Source organism: Astatotilapia calliptera, chromosome 13 (genome assembly GCF_900246225.1).
Source record: "Astatotilapia calliptera chromosome 13, fAstCal1.2, whole genome shotgun sequence".
Classification (NCBI taxonomy): domain Eukaryota; kingdom Metazoa; phylum Chordata; class Actinopteri; order Cichliformes; family Cichlidae; genus Astatotilapia; species Astatotilapia calliptera.
Window position 1 is genome coordinate 22,483,447 of NC_039314.1, and position 22,068 is coordinate 22,505,514.

General features: G+C 38.4%; 1 protein-coding gene across 1 annotated transcript in view; it reads right to left on the reverse strand.

Moving 5' to 3' along the window:
• The window catches only part of mrps5 (mitochondrial ribosomal protein S5), a 33,342-nt gene extending 18,499 nt beyond the window's left edge, over positions 1–14,843 (reverse strand). The window contains exons 1-6 of the mRNA XM_026190268.1: positions 14,756–14,843; positions 13,016–13,168; positions 8,417–8,542; positions 7,772–7,885; positions 7,205–7,324; positions 4,158–4,192 (exon numbers count right to left, since the gene is read on the reverse strand). Of these exons, the coding sequence (XP_026046053.1) occupies positions 4,158–4,192; positions 7,205–7,324; positions 7,772–7,885; positions 8,417–8,542; positions 13,016–13,168; positions 14,756–14,804 (597 nt within the window). The 5' untranslated portion in view covers positions 14,805–14,843. The remainder of the gene's footprint in view (positions 1–4,157; positions 4,193–7,204; positions 7,325–7,771; positions 7,886–8,416; positions 8,543–13,015; positions 13,169–14,755) is intronic.
• Positions 14,844–22,068: the final 7,225 nt, after the last annotated feature.

Sequence of the window (22,068 nt, forward strand, 5' to 3'; positions counted from 1 at the left end):
GTACACCCCTCACATTTATTTAAATATTTTGTTATATATCTTTTCGTGGGAGAACAGTAAAGACATGACACATTGATACAATGTAAAGTAGTCAGTGTACAAGTCAGTGTACAGCTTGTACAACAGTGTAAATTTGCTGTCACCGTGCCTATTATGTGACTTTTGGGATTAATACATCTAAATAACTGAACTAAACAAAGCAGTTCTTATCATCCTTAATGTGGACATCTTAAACTGAAATATCAACCTTTAAGTTATGGATGAATTTTGTTGCACCTATTTTTTGGCTTGCCAGGAGATCTTTATGTATTTTTACAGTCTGTAATTTGCCAGAAGCACCGCGTACTGGAAATCCAATCCAATCCAATCCAAAAGAGACAGTATGAACAGTGTGACAGGTAAAGACTCGCCTACAAAGATATAACTTAGCAGATACTGAAGGAGAGATGAGTAGATCTCTAAGTATTTCTCTTGGCATAAACATCAACTGAAATGAGCTGATACTGTCAGACAGCAAGGAGTAAGTTCATTTCAACAACCTTAAAATAACAATAAAAGGATGTGTGGAATGTATGCATCTACATTCTATTATTAAAATAAAATGTGAAATAACAAACATACATTTTTTTAAACTTTAAAAATTTTTCACCATTACATTCAAAAGTATGTACTTATTCTTATCTACATTTAATGAGTCTTATTAATGTTACACAGCTCCAGCCTTTTGTTTCCCTTCTTCTCACCTTTCGACTTTCAAGATAACTTTCATAACTTTTCCTTCTCTTACACTTTTTCTCTTTCCCTCCTCTTCCCTCCCTCCTGCTGGATGTATTCACTAATGGCATGCCAGCATGATCGTCCTTGGGAGACGAGCCTTTTATTCCAGTAAGCCTTTTTCATTTCATTAGGCCTGGATTTATAGTGGTGCACACTTACGCTCACACTCTCGCACACACGCACAGAGGGTATATTTATAGAAGGCGATGGCACCATAAAAGCGTCCATCGGTTTCCAGGGGAAGCCTAATGTCTGTGACACCACTTTTATTTATGCAGACAGGAGCTGTAGGGAAGACTATCAATGACACACACACACACACACACACACACACACACACACACACACACACACACACACACTCTCTAATGACATGTGTGTATGGAATAGATCTGGAAACAGTCACATTTAAAAAATTAAAAATCATACATGTGTGTATATAAAATATATAACTTATATTTAAGGTATAGACAAACAGGTATTCAATTAAAATCAGATATTCCACGTGTGTGCACCCCCGTCTCTGCTGCACATCTGGGTCTTCCTGCATATGTGACCTTGTAGTGTTACCCCCATTAGTTCAGTAGGGTCCATTAGCACTAATTGAATTAAGGTAAGTTCCAGGATCACTAAGACAGAATCTAAATGAACTGTCTATGCAGTGTAGCTTTATTCTGTTTCTCTTTCTTTCTCTCTCTCTCACACACACACAGCCTTCAAAATACAATTTTTCTTTATCCTGAAGCACACACGACTGCAGTGCAAAGTGTCACTTAGCTACCAGGTTCACCAGATTTCAACATGAATCCTCATATCTTTTACAAGTTACATGTAGTATTAGGCCATATTTTTCATGCTGAAATATTCAGATTTAAGCATCAGCGGTAATCAAGTTTTAAAAATCTATTAATCTTCTCAGTGGAGACGGATATACTACATGCTATAAGGCTATAGGACAATTTAATCCATTTAACTCTATGTTGCTCTATGTTTACTACACCACTCGTCAGCAGTGAAGCAGGTACTTTCAGCTACATCAGCATTTAGTAGGGTTTTAGCGTGTGTGCCACCACACGCTAAAACCGTAATAAAGGCAAACATGCATTTATTACGGCATGTTTGCCTCTTTCTTTCATTCTTTAGTTTGTGAAATAAAACGAACAAAAGCTGAAACAGAAAGAAACAGAAAGACTCCTTTGCCTCTTGCTATATTACATCACTTTTACTGCTTGTTAGGAAGCTTTTATTGTACCCCTGTTAACATAACTGTTTCTTTCAACTCAGTTGCTGTTATCTTCACATTACCAGTGTCTCATTAGCTCCATTTTTAATGTACGAGGTTGTGCACCCACAGAAAAACATGGAGCAAGACAGTAGCCCATGACAGTAGCATGCTATGCAGTAATGACTGTCACATCGCGCTGCAATTAAACACATGTAAATAAACTGGGGGAATAACATAAATGCACTTTTTGTCTTTCCTTTTGTCTATTCTGGTCCCACAGTAATTTATCATCTTAATAATAAATACCAATTCAGTAAATTTACAAACTGTATTTGAATGCAACATTCTAGCAAAGCAATCCTGAAGTCAAGTCTCGAGGTGCCTTGACGTAAATGCAGCTTATTAATTTCAAGCTATAATTATTGGACTGAAATAAAGGCAGTTCACTGGATCTCTAGCATGCTGCTCATTAATTGCACAACCCTATACTATTTATCACCTGGATGGAAACAATATAACACTTTTCTGGCTTGCATCAGCTTCAGGAAGTCTTGGTGCCACTTTCATTTTCTCCAGTCTTGGGTAAAACACTCAAGACTAAAGGAGAATGTTTGTTTATTGGATCGTTGACTTCAACGGTTGGAAAATTTGGCCTGAAAATGTCATACCAGTAATGAAAAGGCAACTGATTATATTACAACTTCATTCCTTCCACAGTTCTCTTATCATGGGACAAATGACACAAAATGGTACTAGTCTTACCTTTTTCTTGTCCAGTTCAGCTTCTACAGTCTAGTTAATGACTGCCTAAAGGGCAATTCCTAATCGTCAACAGTCTCATAGACATTCTTTTGGCGAGAAACTACAATCAAAACCGTCTGATATCAAAAACAACGCTGCTCTAATCTGAACCTGACATCCAGCCGCAGTGCCATCATTAGTGTGATGGTAACTCTCTTCTTTGTTATTATGTCTCCACTGACGCATGTGACATCGTCAGGTCAAACTAAAATGACCAAATTTTCTTCTTTATCCAGCTTACTGTTATTTTCAAAAAGTAGTCATTACATAACTTAACTAGGAGAGACTGAGCTTTTTTACAATTAAAATATCCCTTAAATCAGGAGTGGGGAACTCCAGGCCTCAAGGGCCAGTGTCCTGCAGGTTTTAGATCTCACCCTGGGTCAACACACCTGAATCAAATGATTAGTTCATTACCAGGCCTCTGGAGAACTTCAAGACATGTTGAGGAGGTTACTTAGCCATTTAAATCAGCTGTGTTGGATCAAGGACACATCTAAAACTTGCAGGACACCGGCCCTCGAGGCCTGGGGTTGCCCCACCCCTGCCTTATATTGACAGCATAAAAGTTACACTGCAAGACAGTTTCAGGAATACTAAAAACCTCCAATGGTCTTCAGGATTTTAAGGGTCAATTGTGATCTTAATAAACTGCATACTGTGTGAAATTCTAAAAGAAAAAAAAACTGCAATTATATCCACCAAACTCTTGAATGAACAGCTTTGCTTTAGGGCTAATTGTATGCTTGGTTTCATACATGAAGCAAACGTGACCTAGATATTACACTATTTGACTTCAGGGAGTGCTAAACCAGTCCAACTGCTCAAATGCTGCTGCTTAGTTCTCAAATGGAGCTACCCTTGCTCAGCAAATTTGCCCCTATCACCATCCATGTGTACACACCACACTGGATTTTCCACTGCTTTGAAATACTTGAAAACTGTTTGCTCCCTTTGAGGCTTTCTGCAATATTTTAATGTACAGTCAGATTTATTTAGAAAATGACACATAAAACAAAATAAGCTAGAAGTTCCTAGGAGTCTGGGGGCTATCAGTACAGCTGTATTTTGTCCAGTCAGCTAATGCAGAGAGATGAAACGGTTCTTATTAACTTGGTTGGGGTAATAAACCAGCAATTAAAATGAAGTGAAACAATTAAACCGTCAAAAACGTATTCTCTTGATGAAAACTGTTAATTTGATGACAATGCTGCACAAGGGATCATCCTCATTTATTAACAATACAGCCTTTTTTACATTTTTGAAACAATTTAAACGCAACTGTTAATCAACATTGTCGAAAACGTTGTAGAGTGTGTCGTTCAGTAAACAGAAAGGGACAAGAGACACTAACCTCGATGACACGTGAATCGAAATCCTCGTAGGTTTCTGTGGACAGAGGAAAGAAAGACAAAGAAAGAAAGAAGTTCAGATAACAAAGCTTTAACACGCAAATGCATTTAAGCGCACACATCCGTACACACATACACTATAAACCGATTAACCAGGCGAGCGTAACAAATACCCAGAAGCCCTTGCAGCAGCGTAACGGGTCTGCACTTTTCATTGTCAGTGACCTTTGAAGGATGTTACTCTCCCAAATGCACCCCGTTCACTTCTAACCAATTAACAACAAACAAAGGAGAGCTGACTCAAAGGCTCCAAGGGGAGGACACACACACGCACACACACCCCCACCACAGCTGGTATATTGACCCAACATCTGTAGGAGACCAAAGCTGATCAGAGAGAAGTAATCAATTTCCAGCTCCCTTCACATCACATTCACCAAACCCCGAGTGTATCCTTGGAAGCGCGAGAACAACAACGTCAGGACAGCGCGTGAAAGAAGGTGTTCGGGCATGCAGGGGGGAAGGTGTGTATGTCAAGGTGTGAGAGGGCTTGTTAGCATAGAGGCAAGTGCAAAGGGAAGAAAGATATAAAACTAAGGAGGATGTGAACCAAGCAGAATCTTGTTCCCTCATCCTTTGTGGTTCGAGGTAAACAAGCTCAACTCCAGCAAAGACTAATGTTTAAAGATATAATGAGGCTGGGAACAGGAGGCTAGCTGCTTCATCAGTGAATCAGCCGGAATTAGCCAACAGTGTTCCTCAGAGTTTCAGATGAAGAGTTGACTGGGCAGGAGCCCAAAACTACGGGCTTCAGAGCAAAGCTCTCTATATGCACCGGCATTTGGCCGAACAGCTGGTTACATTATCATATTAAGTTTTTACTCTAAAAATAGTTTTTGATCATTGGACTATGATGCATGACACATGTACATCGTATGGCCAGTGAAAAAGATTCATTTTCCAATGATTTTGGATTTTTTGTTAATCACTCGTGAAGCAAATAAAATCAGATGATCACAGACACAGGATAAGATACAAACTTAAGACATTCATACAAAAGATATAAATATATTTGTTTTCCCAACTTTCATCAGCGGTTTACTTTTTGAATTATCCTGTCACTGAGTTCTTTGGTTTAAAAATCTCCACAAAATTAGTTTATTTCTATTAAATAAGAGTGCATTTATGTTTCTAGCAAGAATACATCAACAGTCACTGTGGAATATATTGACCAAACTTTGTGTGAAAGATTTTAAATTACCTTTCATAAGTTTTAATTGATCATTAGTTGTCAATAATTAAAGTCTTATGGGCTCCACTGTAAAAGGGGTTGGAGATGGATTTTAAACCCACTAAATGATCAGCAAAAGCAAATTTGTTTCAAGAACAATCACAATAGGATGTTTTAAAGCTATCGGCAATTCATGACACTCATTATGCGATTTCTTTCTAGTAGGATAACTCCGAAGTCGGTACCAAGTCTACATAAAAATAATGTAAACGTTACAATAATCACTTTTCCTTTAGTTCAAAAAGCACCAGAGAGGCAACTGATTCGGGAGATAATGTGCAACAACAAAAACAACAGAATCCTAGGTAAAAATGTGTCAGGAGACTGACATCTGGATCTGTAAAAAGAATTAAAAATAACAAGTTTCATATACAAACTTTATACCAAGAAAATGTGATGAAAATACTGGTGCTTGTGTTAGCATTCTGAACAAGCTACATACAGTTACAGTCTGTTACATTTTACTTCACAGAGACTTTATCCTTGTCCCAACCAATTATAAGGACCTATCATTGCTGTCATGGTCCACATGACTGTGATTTGTAGTCACATTTCTGGGAAGTGGCACATCAGGTTACAGGTTACAGCTGTGGTGTGCTGTAAATTGAGTTTTAAGGCTGTGGTTATAAGACATTCCATTCAAGGTGTGATGGACCAACAGCCCTGCATGGTTCATTGCAAAGTAACAGTGTGGTCATTTGGGTTTCTTGTACAGGAACAGGGGGGGGAAAAGGCAAACAGCGTGGGAGGAACGAGAGAAGCCGAGAGGGTGATGGAAAAGGAAATGGAAGAGAGAAAATAATGAATTGAGAAATGACTGGAAGACATGAGGAATGGGAATAGGAAAAGAAATCTGGGGTAAAAAGACAAAGAGTGAACAGGAAAGCCACAGAGAGCAAAAAAGAGAGGGATGTCTTTCTAAATTAGGAAATTGTCCCATTTGACACTTTTGTCAAATTCTCATTTTCATCTCTAGCAGTGAGCCCCCATGCTGACCTCCTTCTGCTCTCTCTCTATCGCACACATACACACCCAGCATGCCTCTTATTACACTTGTATTGCTTCATCCACCTCATCTCTCTCCATCACTATAGTCATCATAACGTCTCGCTGTGTCTTTCAGTGTATATCTAAGTGAGGTGCCCCTCTGAGACCTGCTGTGTCATGATCTAGACTCTTGTTACTCCATGAGAGTGAGGTGGAGATGTCTGCACTGTGACGGTCAGCTCAAGCTGGTTGTATTTTGTTCTGCTACTTTTCTGGATTCACTAAAGACTGTTGTAAATACAACAAGGAGCAAATTGAAGGACACTGTTACCTAAACCAAGTAGGTCATGTTTTTGAAAGCATTTACGGCTCATTTTACTTGTAAACGCAGTAGTTCGAAAGGTTCTGATAAAACTTTGTATGGGTGTAGAGCAATGAGTGGGGTCATATTAAAAATCCATTAAAATTTGGCTTGCATCCACCACGGTCTACAACTTAATGATTTAGAGTTGAAAATTGACAAAAAGCCTTAAAACTATATCTACATAATTAACTACAGTACTGTGGGACGATTTCAAATATCATTGACCTCTGACCTCTCCTTTGCTGTCAACAGATTGACCTGAGAGTCAAAGTGATAAATAGCTCTATATAGCATTATTAAGATGACAAAAGGTTTTCCGGTTGAAATACTTTTTGAGCATAGTTGATTAATTTTAACAGTGTAACGGTATAACAGCAAGACTTTGTGAGCATTTAGGTATGATTTACCTCCATTGGGTCCAGGGTCAGGCGGCCCCAGGCTGATTCCCCCCCAGGAGTTTCCTGTCCAACCTCTCTCCCTCTTCACCTTCATCTTCCTCCTTCTCTCCCACTCATCCCTCTGACGCACTGCAGAAAAACACAACAGACGAATTTTTGCAGAGGTCACAGCTGACTACAAGGAGCACAACACGATAAACATCAAAGGTGCTATCTGTCAATGTCAAATTAACTGTGTAATTACTATTAACAAATGAGATCACAGTGGAGACAAATTAGCAGCTTCTATGTCCCAACAGTGGTGCTTGTTTTTCAAGATTAAGACCTCATTTACCCCCACCGCTCCTTCTTGGTGGCTCGTGAAAAGTTAATTTATTTTTCCAGAAAAATGATTTTTCTTTGGCTTTTCTAACGCTCAGAAGCGGAATATAAGCTGACAACTGATGGACAGCTGTGATATTGGATAACATAGCTGGCAAAATGTCAGTGCATTCATAAAGTTGCACAGGTTTGTGATCATTTTGTGCTTCTGCGCAGATAACAGTGACATGTGATGGGATATTTGTGTGTCTTCACCTAGTTCAGCTTGAACCTCCTGCTGCTCAGCTTCGCCTCTTCGACTCATGCTCTGCAAAGCGCCATCCTTCAACACTGGACTGTTGAGTCCAGGCCACAGAAAACCGCCACGACCTGGAGGTTAAAAAGAGAAAAAAAGGAAATCAATTACAGGAATAAAGAATGAGAGGAAGAGAAATTAGTACTAATTATTTTGCAAACATTTGTATTTTCTTTGTATATATGGATCTAAGGCCATGATACTTGCAGTGTGTGGATAAAAACAGCTGTTGACAGCTGTGGACACCGAGTGAAAATAGTTGTTCCCATTATCTTCCATACCTGAGAGAGCTCTGCGGGATTCCAAAATGATGGATGCTCTCTTGCAGAGCATTAATAATTTAACACTAAGTAATGAATATTCTAGTTTGTCATCCTCATCAGCTGCTTCTTAGCTTCAGCGTGAGTGTCAGTGTGTGATTGGCAGCGCTTGTGTTAACAGCTGAGCAGGAGAAATTTATGCACTTCAGAACAAAGGAAATCATTTAGACAATTCAATTGTATTATTTAAAGAGAAAATTATAGGAATTAGATTTTCTGTGTTTTACCAGCTTTACTCTTCTGTCAAGAAGTGAATTAAAGAAAGGCACGCAGTGGAAGTCTCACCCTCTCCAATGGTCTGTCCTCGGTTCAGATCTCTCCTTAGTTTGCGTCTGGTACGCTTCCCTCGACCCTTTCTTGCTCCAGCACCGGACTCAGCCAACACACCTCTCCATAGCTCTTCAGCCGTTACTGTAAACACACACACTCACAGTTAAACACACACACATTAAACAAAAATGGTCATACCATGTTTGAGAATAAAGGTTATCTATGGTTGTGGATGGTTATTGAGTTATGACTGACAAGCCGTTAGGCAGTGAAGAAGCGGTTTCACAGTCCAAGCCACACCTCTTGTCACATCCGTCTTTTTATGACTAACATGGTGGTGAAAATCTAGAGACTTCAGAAACCAATGGTTAAAGTCCCGGTAGTTACAACCATCTTTCAGACTGTTTGTGATTTTACCTTTGTTTAGTTCTTATCACTCTTATCAAGGTCTTTTCTCAACATCTTTTATGGTTCACATATTTAAAAGTTTTATTTTTCTTACATGAAAATGTAAAAAAGGCTTTAAATGTTTGTTTTCTACAGATTAGCTGTATGAAACTAGCCTTTTTCTCCAAATGCATTAAAGGTTTTAGAATTTCACTGTCAGTAAATGACAGATTTGTTTTTCTGATTACTTGAGACCTAAAACAATTCATACACGAAAGATAAAACTAAATGATTAGTATTTGACAGCTGATAAATCACTTAAATGACTTTTGATTAAAAAATGAAAATATTAAATACGTTTTCAAATGTGAGAATTCACTGCTTTTCTTGGTCTCACATTGGGGTAAATTTGTATTTGGGGCTTCCTGTAATTGTTGGACAGACAAAACAAGACGATAGTTATTTTCAGCACCTCACTGAGTGAGCTAATACCAGAGGACTGTTAGCAGTGACAACAATTTGAAACAGATTAAAATATAAGACACACCTGAAACAGTCTTATTAAAACAAGTGTCTCTTCTGCTAGCAGGAAAAATGCTGCCAGCAGAGTAGATTTAACTACTCATCTGCCACACCTTCACCTTGACTTTCGCTCAACTCACCAAGTCAAAACACTTAAGAGTCAAAAGATCATAAACATTTCAGAATTTGGGTCCGTCCTCTCAGAGCTGACAAATAAAAATGTTAAACAGTAATCTCACAATGTAAGATCTAACTAATGTAATGTGAGAATGCTTGGAGCCTTGCCCCTTTAAAAGCCACAAATAAGGATGTTCAGTAAGTGACATAAGGGAGCACCAGGGACCGTAACTAAAAGCTAATAAATTTGCAGTGGCTATACAGCAATCACTGTAAAGTGGTAATTCATCACCAAAGGCCCAAGTAAGGATCTGCAGTACATCCACTGATTCAGACATATCTGAAAATCAGTAAGCAACATGCACAATAAAAAGTTAAATAGCCCAATTAAATATTTATAAGCGAATACTTAAAGAGTCTTCCTGGAGAAATACAAGCCAGGGACAGAGTCAATGTAACGCGACAGGCTGTTTGACAGTGTGTTTTTCATGTAATCACAATTCAAACTGAAAGTGTGACGTGTTGACAGGCACAACATTTTCTTAATTACACGAGAAATGCTGAGGCATTGACTGTAAATGATTAAGACTGAAAAAAGGAGTAGTTATGAAGCGGGTGATGAAGCATGGCAGAGAAAGCAGGAGATAAAAAGAGATGTTTTGACAGCTTCATATATGCCCACTTCAAACACTGTCATCAGTCCTGACATGAATTCCAAACAAGCTCTGCTAACGTGCATTTACCAGTGAGAACATCCCTTTGAACATGGCCAGATGAATCCGGACACTATAATAATATGCACCCATTTAGAGCAGGGCGATATGACCAAAAATATTTATCACGATATACATTTGAAAATTTGCGATAACGATATAACTGACGATGTAATTGACACTAGACAAAATTAGAGATGGCACGATACCACTTTTTTATGTCCGATACCGATACCGATATCATAAATTTGGATATCTGCCGATACCGATATGAATCCGATATAGTGTTTTTTAATCAACAAAACTGTTTTTTAAATATCTTGCTGCATTTTGTATAAGTTCATACTCAAGTTTAAAACCACAACTACACTAAAGCTATTCTGTTATACCTGTATGCAAAAAAAATATTTCATAGTTCAGCAATACTGATCAATCTAATAAACTTAAACCTACACCATCCTCCCTATTCTGGTATTTTAAAGAGTACTTAGCGTAAATATTAAGCAACCTAACTAATAGGGTTCCAACTCCCAGAAACAACAAAAATAAATAAATAAAAAATAGGGAACCACCCCTCACGCTCCACCTCATGATGCTTAATTGACGTAATCAATCTTAATTTGATGCAGTGTGAAAAAAAATGCACAGAAATCAATTCTTTTTCAAGAAATATTAAATAGATTCAACATCTTTCTTCAACAAAATTGCAGACTGCACAGATGGTACCTTCCCAAAGGAAAAAGTACTATAGCTTACTAGGGTATATATATTAGACTTAATAGTTACTATATACAGTAATTGACTTCTATTCATTTTACATCAAATTAAAACTTTGGGTGTCAGATAATTATTTATTAAAAGCTCGACATTTTAAATGAGAATAAGAAAGAAAAGTATGTCTTTGTGCCCCCCCTTTTCCCTGTTCATGCCCTATCGGCCCCCCTGGCTAAACTTTGCTAGATCCGCCCCTGCACAGTTACCAGCCGTCAGCTACGTAGAAAAAGATCCTGGTGTAGAAAGTAATATTAAATAAATTCTAACAACAGCTTATCAAGCTTAAACGTGCTGCTGTTGTTTATCCACTGGTTTCCTCTTTCTGGTGCAGAGTGGGCCAAAAACAAACATGAGAGACGGACTCGCGACAGAAAAGCCGATCAGCTGATCATTAAGCAGTTTCATGATTGAAGTAGCAGCAAGAAGAGGCAGTCGCTCCATATATCATTTGTTAAGCTTAACGCAGGAATGCTTTACAAACATTCAGAGATGGACATAAACACTTGCTTTACTTCTCTCGGGATAACTTTGTCGGAGATGAAATGCCGGGTTGCTAGCGAAGCTCCACATGCTATCCAGACCACCGACAGGTCCCGCATGCCACAGCCGCTCTATCACGTGATGCATACTGCTCCGACGTGCTAACGTTCTGAGGTGAGTTACGGCGTGTTGCAAGTTTTGTGAGGTGCTTTCGTGATATTTAATGGATCGGATTACATTTTTTATTTTTCTCCGATATCCGATCCAGTAATTTAGGTCAGTATCGGACCGATACCGATACGTAATATCGGATCGGTCCATCTCTAGACAAAATACTTTACAACTCCACAATTTTATTAGGGCAAAAAAAACCCATCAATGTATTTTCACTTAAACAAGGAGCTGTTTTTTTTATGTGCATTAAAGTTATATAAAAATTTAACAGTGCAAATGCAAATTCCTCGCTGACAGTTTAACCAAAAGGCATTTCCAGTGGAAATTGGCCGACATATCCTCAGCATAACCATGTATAATATCCACAAAACTGAAAAAGAGGTTATACACACGCAATACGGTAATATTATGTTGAAGCACAGTACGTATCACTCCGCGAGGCTCCTGCCTAATATAGCCGTAATGCTCCGACAAGCCATCAAGTGGTGCAGGTTCGTAGCTTAGCAAAGTCGTACTAAAACATTGGACAGATTTTCGAGCGCCGTGTACGACATAAAATCGTTTCGAGGTCAGTAAACAAAACCAGAATTAATATATAAGGCACACGGGATTATAAGGGGCACTGTCGATTTTCAGAAAAATCAAAGGATTGGAAAATACGGCACACTTAAAATCAAACAACACAATAATAACGATGGTCCGCTAGCATGCTCTACCAAAAATAGTGCTTTGTTGTGTATCTGACGGACGAAAGCTAAACTAGTTCCACACCACTGAAGCTGCAGCATTATTACAAACCCATTCTGGTTCATCCGCTTCATTTAACGATCCACTTTCGCTCTTCTCATTCTGCGTTGCAGCCATGTGCGTATGTAAACACAGGCACTGCGTATGCGCGTTTTACCCACATTCTATCGCGATATTTCATTTTCTTGTCGTTGCCCAACATTATACCGGTATTACCGTGAACGGTATGATATGGCCCAGCCCTACACCCATTAACATTTGGTTTCAAGAAATCACCTGTAACTGTCTCGATTGTTGTACAGGCTTTAAGCAAAGCCTGAAGAACGTCACTGCTGAGATTTTCTCCCATTCAGACTGACCATGAGTAAGTGTTAATAATGTTAATATGTTCCACTGATCCAATTAATTCACAACACTTAAGGAAAATACATTTTATGAACTGTTGTGTTTTTCATTTTTGTTGTTTTGGGATTTGTTATACTTGTGCTTTGCTACTGTTTTCATTTTTGAAATGGAGTAGTTGATAAGTTTTGAAACTCAGGGCCATCCCTGTTATAACCTGTGTTATATAAGGAGACAACTTAAAACATTCTAAACAGCTATGCTTTTGCAAGTCATGCTATGGTGTACTTTTAATATTATAGTGGGAGGATGATGGCTGGAGAGAAGAGTTTTCAAAATCATAATTTCATAAACTTACGCTTGTTGAAGAAGCTGCCGTGTCTTGTTTGCTGCGATGTTGTTGGAGGGAGCGGTGAAAGTGCAGGGTGTCTTTGCAGAGACGCAGCTGAGGCTCGACTTGCCAAGAGAGACGCCTGTACAACTCCTCCTACAGCACGGAGAGATGCTGCACCTGTAGACCAAAGACACCAAAGAAAAGGCAGATCTTATTAAAACTGCATTACTTGCATGATGACAACATGCAAAGATAAAGTCATGAAAGTATGTCCACTCAAGTCAACAGCTGGGCTAATAACCAAAGAGAATACATTAAATGAGGATATATAAACCACCAAGTTGTTGTAGAATTTCACTAGGTACATTTTCACATGATATAAAAAATATGATGCTAAGGGTTTACTTCCCTAGCATACACAGCAAAGTCACAAGTCCAGGCATATCTTAGATCATCAGCCTCCACAATTTTTTAGTAAAAAGGGAGCTACTTCAGCAAAACACAATACTTTACAAACATACGAGACAACTGTTTCTGCTGAAAGTGAAAACAGCAGACATGTTCTGCCACTCGTGGCAAAAGCGGACCATTGAGCACAATCAGGTTATGAAGGCACACAACAAATACTCAACACTCAACTCAAGCATCTTTGGAGCACTTGCTAGTTAAATGCCATATAACAGTAAGAGCAAAAGGTGTAACCGATGCAGTCGCACGGCGGAAAAGGTGAACTGTAAGCAGATGGTTAAAAAGAAAAAAAAATTTTTTTTTCAGTTTTTATATGTGACAATACTGTGCAGACTCCTGAAGAGCTACAAGGTGAAGTTACTTTGGTTATTGTTAAGCAGTTACACTCTACTTTCACGTAGGATTTCCAGAGAAAACACTACCTGGGCTACGTTTCTGCTCATATTTGTCCTATGCTGTGTCACTGGATATAATGTTGCTGCCACTTTGTGGCAAGAGATTGACACTTTCTTTCTTTTTTGTCATCAATGACACTTGTTAAAACAGCAATGGCAATCACTGATAAAATGTTATTTATCACATTTTGTTCTTTTTTAATCGTCAGAAATTATTATAATAAATAATAACAATAAAACATTTTATTTGTAGGCGCCTTTCAAGACCCCCAAGAACAGTAAAATACCAAAGTTGAAGTATGCATAAAAATAACAGCTGGAAAACACCATACAATTAAACGTACGGTAAAGAATTATAGAATAAGCAGTGCAGAATCAAACAGGCTTAGAAATAAGTGCTTTAAGGCTACAAACACTAGATTATACACCTGAAAGGTGTACCTAACAAAGGCGACACTTTATGAAGCACACAGCTATTCTTTCAAGTCTATTTCGCAGAAATAATTCTCAGAACAACCAGTTTCACATTTAAACCATTACATTCTGTTACTTGATCAATATTTAGGGCATAGCAAAATCGATTAGGGAGCAATGGTGGAGTACGTGTAACCCGAAACTTGCAACACAGACACAGTACCACCCAAAAATGAACACAATTTGCTGAATATGTCTTCAATTTAACTCCCTGGATGCTGCTGTTAGTGAATGCAGTTCAGGTTTTTGGCTGAAGTGAGCAATTTTCACGATGTGAGTGATGATGACAGGCTCTTCCGGGTCAACTAAGCAAACCGGAGCAAAACAGTAACAATTCAAAAACATCAAGACAATAAATACACTGCACTTTATAAAATGGGCTATGTTTAAAAAGCTGTGAAACAGAAAAAAGGGAGAAATAATTCACCTCCAAGTGTGATGCGGAGGGCACAGCACACCCCGATGGATGCCGCCATCTTGGAATTCTGAAGGACCTCTTACAGGACAACTGGGGGTGTCTTACGATGCCTGTTGAAAAATCGTAAAATACAGCGAATTTCCATTTCATAGTGATTGAGTATAATTTTCTTCCTGTAATGATCTTTGATCTTTGATCTTGTTTCTTTATATTTTGCTTACAAGGAGTCAGACTTTTTTTATATATATATATATATATTTATTTTTAAAGTGGGATATCACCTCTGCATGAAGCTCAGAATAGTTATGAAATGTCCTTGCTACAAATATTCCACTGTCAACTTTTAGTTACATGAGGCACATAGTGCACAGAGGTTGCCAACTTTTTGCAGAGTCAATCACTAGAGACCTTCAAATTATGTGACCTTCAGATTCGCTCAAGAACAGTACATACAGAGATTCATAGTATGGGTTTCCATGGCTGAGCATCCAAGCCTTACATCACCAAGCATAATAAAACATGCCGGATCAAGTAGTGTAAAGTACTTTGGACTCTAAAGCAGTGGAGACGTGTTTTCTGGAGTGATGAATCGTGCTTCACAGTCTGGAAAATGGTTCTTGTCTGTCTTTATTGTGCCATGTGTAAAGTTTGGTGGAAAAGAGAATTATGGTGTGTTGGTGTATGTGTGTGGTGGGCTGGAATCATATTAAATCCTATGGATAAAGAATGGGGTCGCATATGTTAGCAAAGGTAGGTGAGCAAAAGCCTTTGGCAATATAGGGTGCCATCTTGAAAGCATCTGATTGGCAACAGCTTCATTTTTCAACATAACAATAAAGCCAAACACACTGAAATATAAAAATACTATCACTCATGAATTGTCCTCTCCAGAGCCTGGAGTTCACCATTGAAGCAGTGTGGGATTGTATTAGTAGAGAGCCAAAGAAATGGCATCCAAAATCTAAAGAAGAATTCTGGAATGTCCTTCAAGAAGTATTCCTTAAGGCTGCTTGAAGAAATTTAAAGACAGTTTCCCTAAGAGAGGTAAGGTGTTAAAGAATAAACATGATGACACCAGATATTGACTTTGAGGTTTGTTCAAACCCTACATTCTGTTTTTCCCTTGTATACCAAATTGCCATAATTGCATTTTTCATTGAATTGGTGCACCAATTTTTCTTAGCAAAATATAAACTGTGTTGGCTCACGAGTTTTGCACAGCTCTCTATTTGTAAATAACGTAATCATATCTTTGATTCCTTTATTTACCAAAAAGACTATGCTCTCTTTATAACTGTGTGTGTAAGTCTAACAAGCAATCTCACTCAGTTTCAAAAAGACACTCAGTGAAGAGTTTGAACATTAATGATATGTTTGTGGCTTTCTGGTAAGCTCTTATGTCTGAAAGAAGAAGGAGAAAACAAACAAGATTTTTTTTCCAATGAGGATGTCTGCTGGCTGCACATGAAACTCAACAAAGTCTTAGTTTTTCCTCTTTTGATATTAATTTTCACATTGAGAGGAGAGAAAACACGGTAATTACAATGTTGAGAAGCTGAGAAAAAGATGCAGGAGAGAGCTGAAGTAGCTGTGGGTAGAAAGACAGGAGGAAGGCATGAGAACAAACTGTGATGAGAGGGAGGAATGAAATGCTGTCTACAGAACAGGAAAAAGGAGGTGGATGTCGATGATGCACACAGCATGAATTGCAATGGCAATCTGAAGGACTCTCCTGGGAAGAAATGCATAGTTTAACATTCTGACAGTCAGAAAATATCTAGACATGGTTTAAAAAAATATCGGTCACTGGAAAAAGAATATCAAAACTTCATGACTCTGTATATTACTGTATATATAATGGCATCTTATGAGTGGTTGTAAATCGTACCTTAATACCCATATTATGTCAGTATGCACTGTAATTTTGTTGTCGTTAACCCAAACCTTTCCCATTTCTTTGAAGTGTATTTGTGCAAATCATTCAACAAGTATGTGAGCATCTAGAAACAGAAACTGAGCAGTGATGCTTGATCCATTTGAACATGCAAGCATGCCATTTGTATAATGATGCAAGCATGTGGCGAGCACCTACAGCGCACACACACACAGCTGTCGCTAAGCATGTGCAGCAGGCCACCAATCAGTGCCTCGTGCCTTTGGCCATGATTGCCATGCAGCAGAGTGATTGATAATTATCCTGTATGCATCTCAATTTCACCTTATTCAACATAATTTCCTCAGTATTACAGCCCTTTCCCCCGTAGATCTGCAATCAAAAAGCTGCTGAAGAAAGGACAGCCGTCCAGCTGTGTGTCAGCAGGAGATGGGAGCTCCCTGCTGTTGAAAGGATCAATGGCTTTCATACAGTAAGTTTTTCTATAATAATTGCCCCATAATGACAGCTTCATCCAGGGTTTTATGTAAAAGAGTGAGTCACTTTTCTTGGCTTTGTACAAGAGAGCGGAGGAGTGAAGAGTGGGAAAATATATATATATTTGAGGTAAACACAGTGCTGCTGGAGTTCAGCGCAACTTCAGTCAAAGTAAGAGAAGTTTGTCATGCACAAGCTCTGCTAAATGTTGGTAATGTAATTTGGTTCCTGTCAGAGCAGAAGGGTCAGCATCGTCTTCTATATGGAGCAGGCTATTAGACTGAACTGAACAGTCACTTCAAACTGGCTGCAAAAACAAGTCAAACCTCACAGGCTGCTATGTTAACGTGTTCAAAATTAAAGATAAAATTATTATGTTTATAGCCTTGTAGTTTTTCATACCTATTATACCTATTTATATTCTGTTAAAGCTTAAAGCAGTGTGCGCCTGCATTTGACTGACAGTTATGCATGCACATAAAGAGTCTATCTTTGTCTGCTAGGTTTTACTTCTGGTAACTAATAAGGCTCATCTGGACCTCTACAATGTTTTGAAGCATTTTTAATGGAATGTTACGGATTCAAATATTGGGGATGGATACAAGAGGAAAAACCACAATAACAACACTGGTCCGGCCGGGTTGAGTCAAACGCTGATTTTAATGATCACACGCGTGGGAGATGGACACCGTACGCAGACAGCATCAGATCTCAAAATGGTGGAGCATTGATCAAACTCTTATAGCCTCTAGTGGCCCCCACCTTATCATAAAAGCCTAAACATTCACATGCTTTCTCTCACACAGCGTCTAAGCTACGACCTTGGCTCCCTGTTTATCTGCTCCTGCTGAGATGGGGCAGAAAACTCCAGTATGTTCTGTTCTCTTCTAATCAGACAAATAAGGCGATGACTTTCTGCGAACAGTATTTCTTATAACTCAGCAGTATAATGCATCATAAAACAATATCATTCATTCACAATAAATCAGCAGTCTAATGTAATGCAAATCAGTTTAACAATTGCAATAGTTACCACCTTCTAATTCAGGAGAATAATGCAAACTAAAACTACATAATAATTCACAAACTTTAATTAGGGGTCTAACATGGCATAAAATAATATTATAATCTCACAGGAATTAGGTGAAAAAGGTGCTCATATAGTAGAGCTCTGAATGTAGCCTCTCATTCATTTCTTCTTCATAGCAGCAACAGAAGGTTATATATTACATCATGTTTACCTTTATTTACTGAGACGAATCAAACTGAATTGAAATACAGTATGAAAAGCAAAAGCAGTACAATTTTAACAAGCTCCCAAAATTGTTTCTGTTCTTTCCCTTCCTTAAGAATAGCTTCTTGACAGCCATACTTCCACTGAGACCATTCCTAATGAGGCTTCATTGAACAGCTGATGGATCAACCGAAGGGCAAGATGTATCTCTCAGGACTTGTGCCAGGTCTTTGGTGGATTATTTTTCTATTATTTAAGGACATTAATTTCAGATGCTATTCTCTGCTGCAGATACACAGGACAAACTGCACGCCATCACATGACATACTAAGTTTTTGGCTGATAGCTCTTTGCAAATTACCTTGTTGGATCAAAACTACCTTTTTATCCCTGTGCTAATGTATCTTTGACATTTTTCATATTCAACTGGAAAAAAATAGCAACAAATGATATGTTTCTGCAACAGGCTGTTAGAAAGAAAGTGCCCAAACATACAATTTAAAATTGGTTATTTAATAATATATGCGTAATATATGTGTTTTATATGCGTAAACACAACACTGGCTTGTGCTTTCAGTTAGGTGCCTCCAGAAAGCATTAAGAACTATTTCTTAAGATGACTTTAAAATGTACAAGATAGTCATGAACCACCCTTGCATATGTCATTTTGAACTCAGCACAGTCTATAGCTTAAGATTGCAAACAGGTGCAACAGGAGAAAGACCAATTTGTACATGCCCACACAGCCTCTAAAAGGAGCCTAATCAAACCAATCAAGTGAAAACACATGCGGGTGTGTATAAAATATCTCAGAGTGCATGCATGTTTGTACTGGCTACCAAATTTCTTTAAAACATTTTAAAACGGGTTTTACCTGAGAGGAAAATCAATATTCAAATCAAGTTGTACTATTTTTTAAATTCAGAATACATTATTTACAAACAGAATCGAGAGGAAAAACTTTAAGGGTTTTCAGAGTCTGTGCACTGTTAAGTTAGGCTTAGTTTTTTTTAACTGGGAGTCTTCAATGCTCCTGTCATTTTTTCCTCTTGAGACGATTAAAATCTGTGTTGAGCTGTGTGGCAACAAATATTATCCTTAAACACAGAGTACTGACTGGCACTGGCTATATCTAGAAATCTGTTACTGTAACTTAGCCAGTACGTTACACCTATTTAGCCTACAAAGCGTGTTTGCCACGCTTTTAATATATACAAAGCACAGTAGAATTGTTTTTTTTAGAAAGCTCTTTAGTAATTGGCCTTTAAAATGTCAATGAACAGACTTTCATCTAAAGACCTCTAAGGTGTACTGGTGACACACACAACATGCTCACACACATTGACTTGAAACACTGAGTACAAACAGCCTGAGGAAGGAGGAGCATGGCGGTCAAAGACAGAAGCACAAAGACACAGCGAGAGAGGAAAGAAAAAAGTATCATCCATCTTTTCCAGGTTGGCTTTGGAGATTAGACATATATAACATTGCCTGTCAAAGACTCCCGTCTCCCTCTAGGCAGGGAGTCAGAAGTTGGGATGCCTGTGTGTGAGAATAATGATTTTAGTCTGCTTGTGTGTGTCAGAAAAAGTAAATTCCCAACAAAACTTTATTTATAACCCCTTTTACACTGTAGTGTAAGAAACAGTAGTGCAGCCAAGTATTAAATCCTTAACTGCAAAAAAAAAATAAAACAATGCAAGCAAAAATATAACAATATCGAAGTCAATGTTTGAAAGTTAAGCATTACTCTGGGAGTCCTGCGGTTGATGTTTCTCCGTAATCCTGCAGCTAAAACAAACACAGTCTCATTCCAAAGTCTTTAAATGATTTGTGAGGGTCTGTTACATTTTAAAGCACTTTTTGTTTTGACTTCAAGTTTTGACATGAAGGCTATTGTTCCAGAATCCCATTCATCTGGATTAAAAGAGTGATAGCAAAGAAAAGTCTGCAAAAGGATGATGAGGTGAGGATGGGCAGTCAATGAGAATGATGGCTGGTTCATGTCTGCTGAATGTTCCGCGTGCTCTCAGGATGTTACATAGTGCTGTCTTGTCAAGTGTCAATCCCACAAAAAAAGGGGGGAAATGGTGGTTGCTTGGTGATTGCATGGAGTTTTTCATATTCAGTGACCCTCAATCTCAAATTGGGACACTGTGTACACTTAGAACGCAAATAAAACAGAATGCAAAGACTTGTAAACCTCAGCAAACCACATTTTATTCACAATAGAACATAAAAACCACATCAAATGTTTAAAATGAGAAAATCCACCATTTCAATAAAAATATTAGCTCATGTGAGAGCAACACAAAAGGCTGGAAAATTCAGTGGTACTGAAGAGAAACAGCTGGAGGAACATTATGCAAACCAATTTAGGTTAATTAAAGCTCCACCGTGAAAAGTGAACATGATTCAGAATTTTTGGAAAACATGGTTCTCTGGACTAAAGAGGAGACGGGCCATTAGACTTGTTATCAGTACTCAGCACTGGTTCTGTGATTGCATGGGTGTGCAGTGGAACTGGCCACTTGCACATGTGGAAATGGACAATCAGTGCTGAAAGGTATATATGGTAACACCTGCTCCCATCTAGGCAGTACCTTCTTCAGGGAAGGCCTTGCATATTTTAGCAAGACAATGCTACGCCCTGTTTGAAACAAGCAGCTAGTGTTAGCAATCCCTTCATATGTTAGTCATGTCAGTGTTAAGATCAAATTTTTTTAACTATGACTAGCAAAAATTCTACAGTTTGCCATGTTGCAACATCATGTTTCTACAATAGTACAGAACTAATAAACCATTGCAAACGGCGAAGGTCCTGAATAGCTGAACAAATACATTTATTTATAGTTTGGACTCACACTTTAGGAAATTCAAAAGAGCCTTGAATTTACCCCAAGAAAGGAGTCAGAGACCGGTAGAGAGAGCAAAAGCCCAAACTAGCAGCAAACAGGAAGAGAAGGCATATACTTAGACAGTGAGCTGACAGCTTCTCCCAGCGGAGTTGTCTGTAGGTCATCTTAACGTGACGTGGATCGATACTCCAGCTCCCTGCTGTCCCCTCTCTGACACCTCCTATTCCTTGCCTTTTGCTCCTCCTGCTCCTTTCCTCTCACAGACAGGAGGTGACATCGCACCTGGCTTTAACAGTACAAACCAATTAACAACTGTCAGCAAATCCTTCCTGGCTTTCTTCTAACCTTCTTCTTAGTGCAGGGAATCTCTCACAAAACATATGAAAAGCACCTTATATTCAGATCTGGCTGTAGATGTTTTTGTTCACTCATTTGGTTTAAGTGAACTTTGGATGCAAGATGGGCTGCAATCCAGAGGCGCAGCAATTTCCTAATGTTGTAAACCTGCTCAACATTTGGCAATAAACCCCTTTCTGATTCTGATTCTGATTCTAATAGAGATAAATAGCATGGAGTAGTGTTGTAAGAAAAAGTCTTTGACTGAACATTTAATATTTTAATTAAATTTAATTATTTTAATTATTTAATTTAAATATGTGAACTAAGAAGCAATTTGCTTAATTCTTAAAATATTTTGTTTCCCTTGCCTCTACCAGTTCCCTGGTAGCCTTTCATAGAAAGCTTTTGCTCCTAGCTCTTATTGTTGTTCTTTTTAAATGTGTTGTCATTTTAAATTGAGGTCAAATTGAAAATCATTTCTATTCAGGACAAAGCGAAGGTATTGTGGTGGACCACTAGA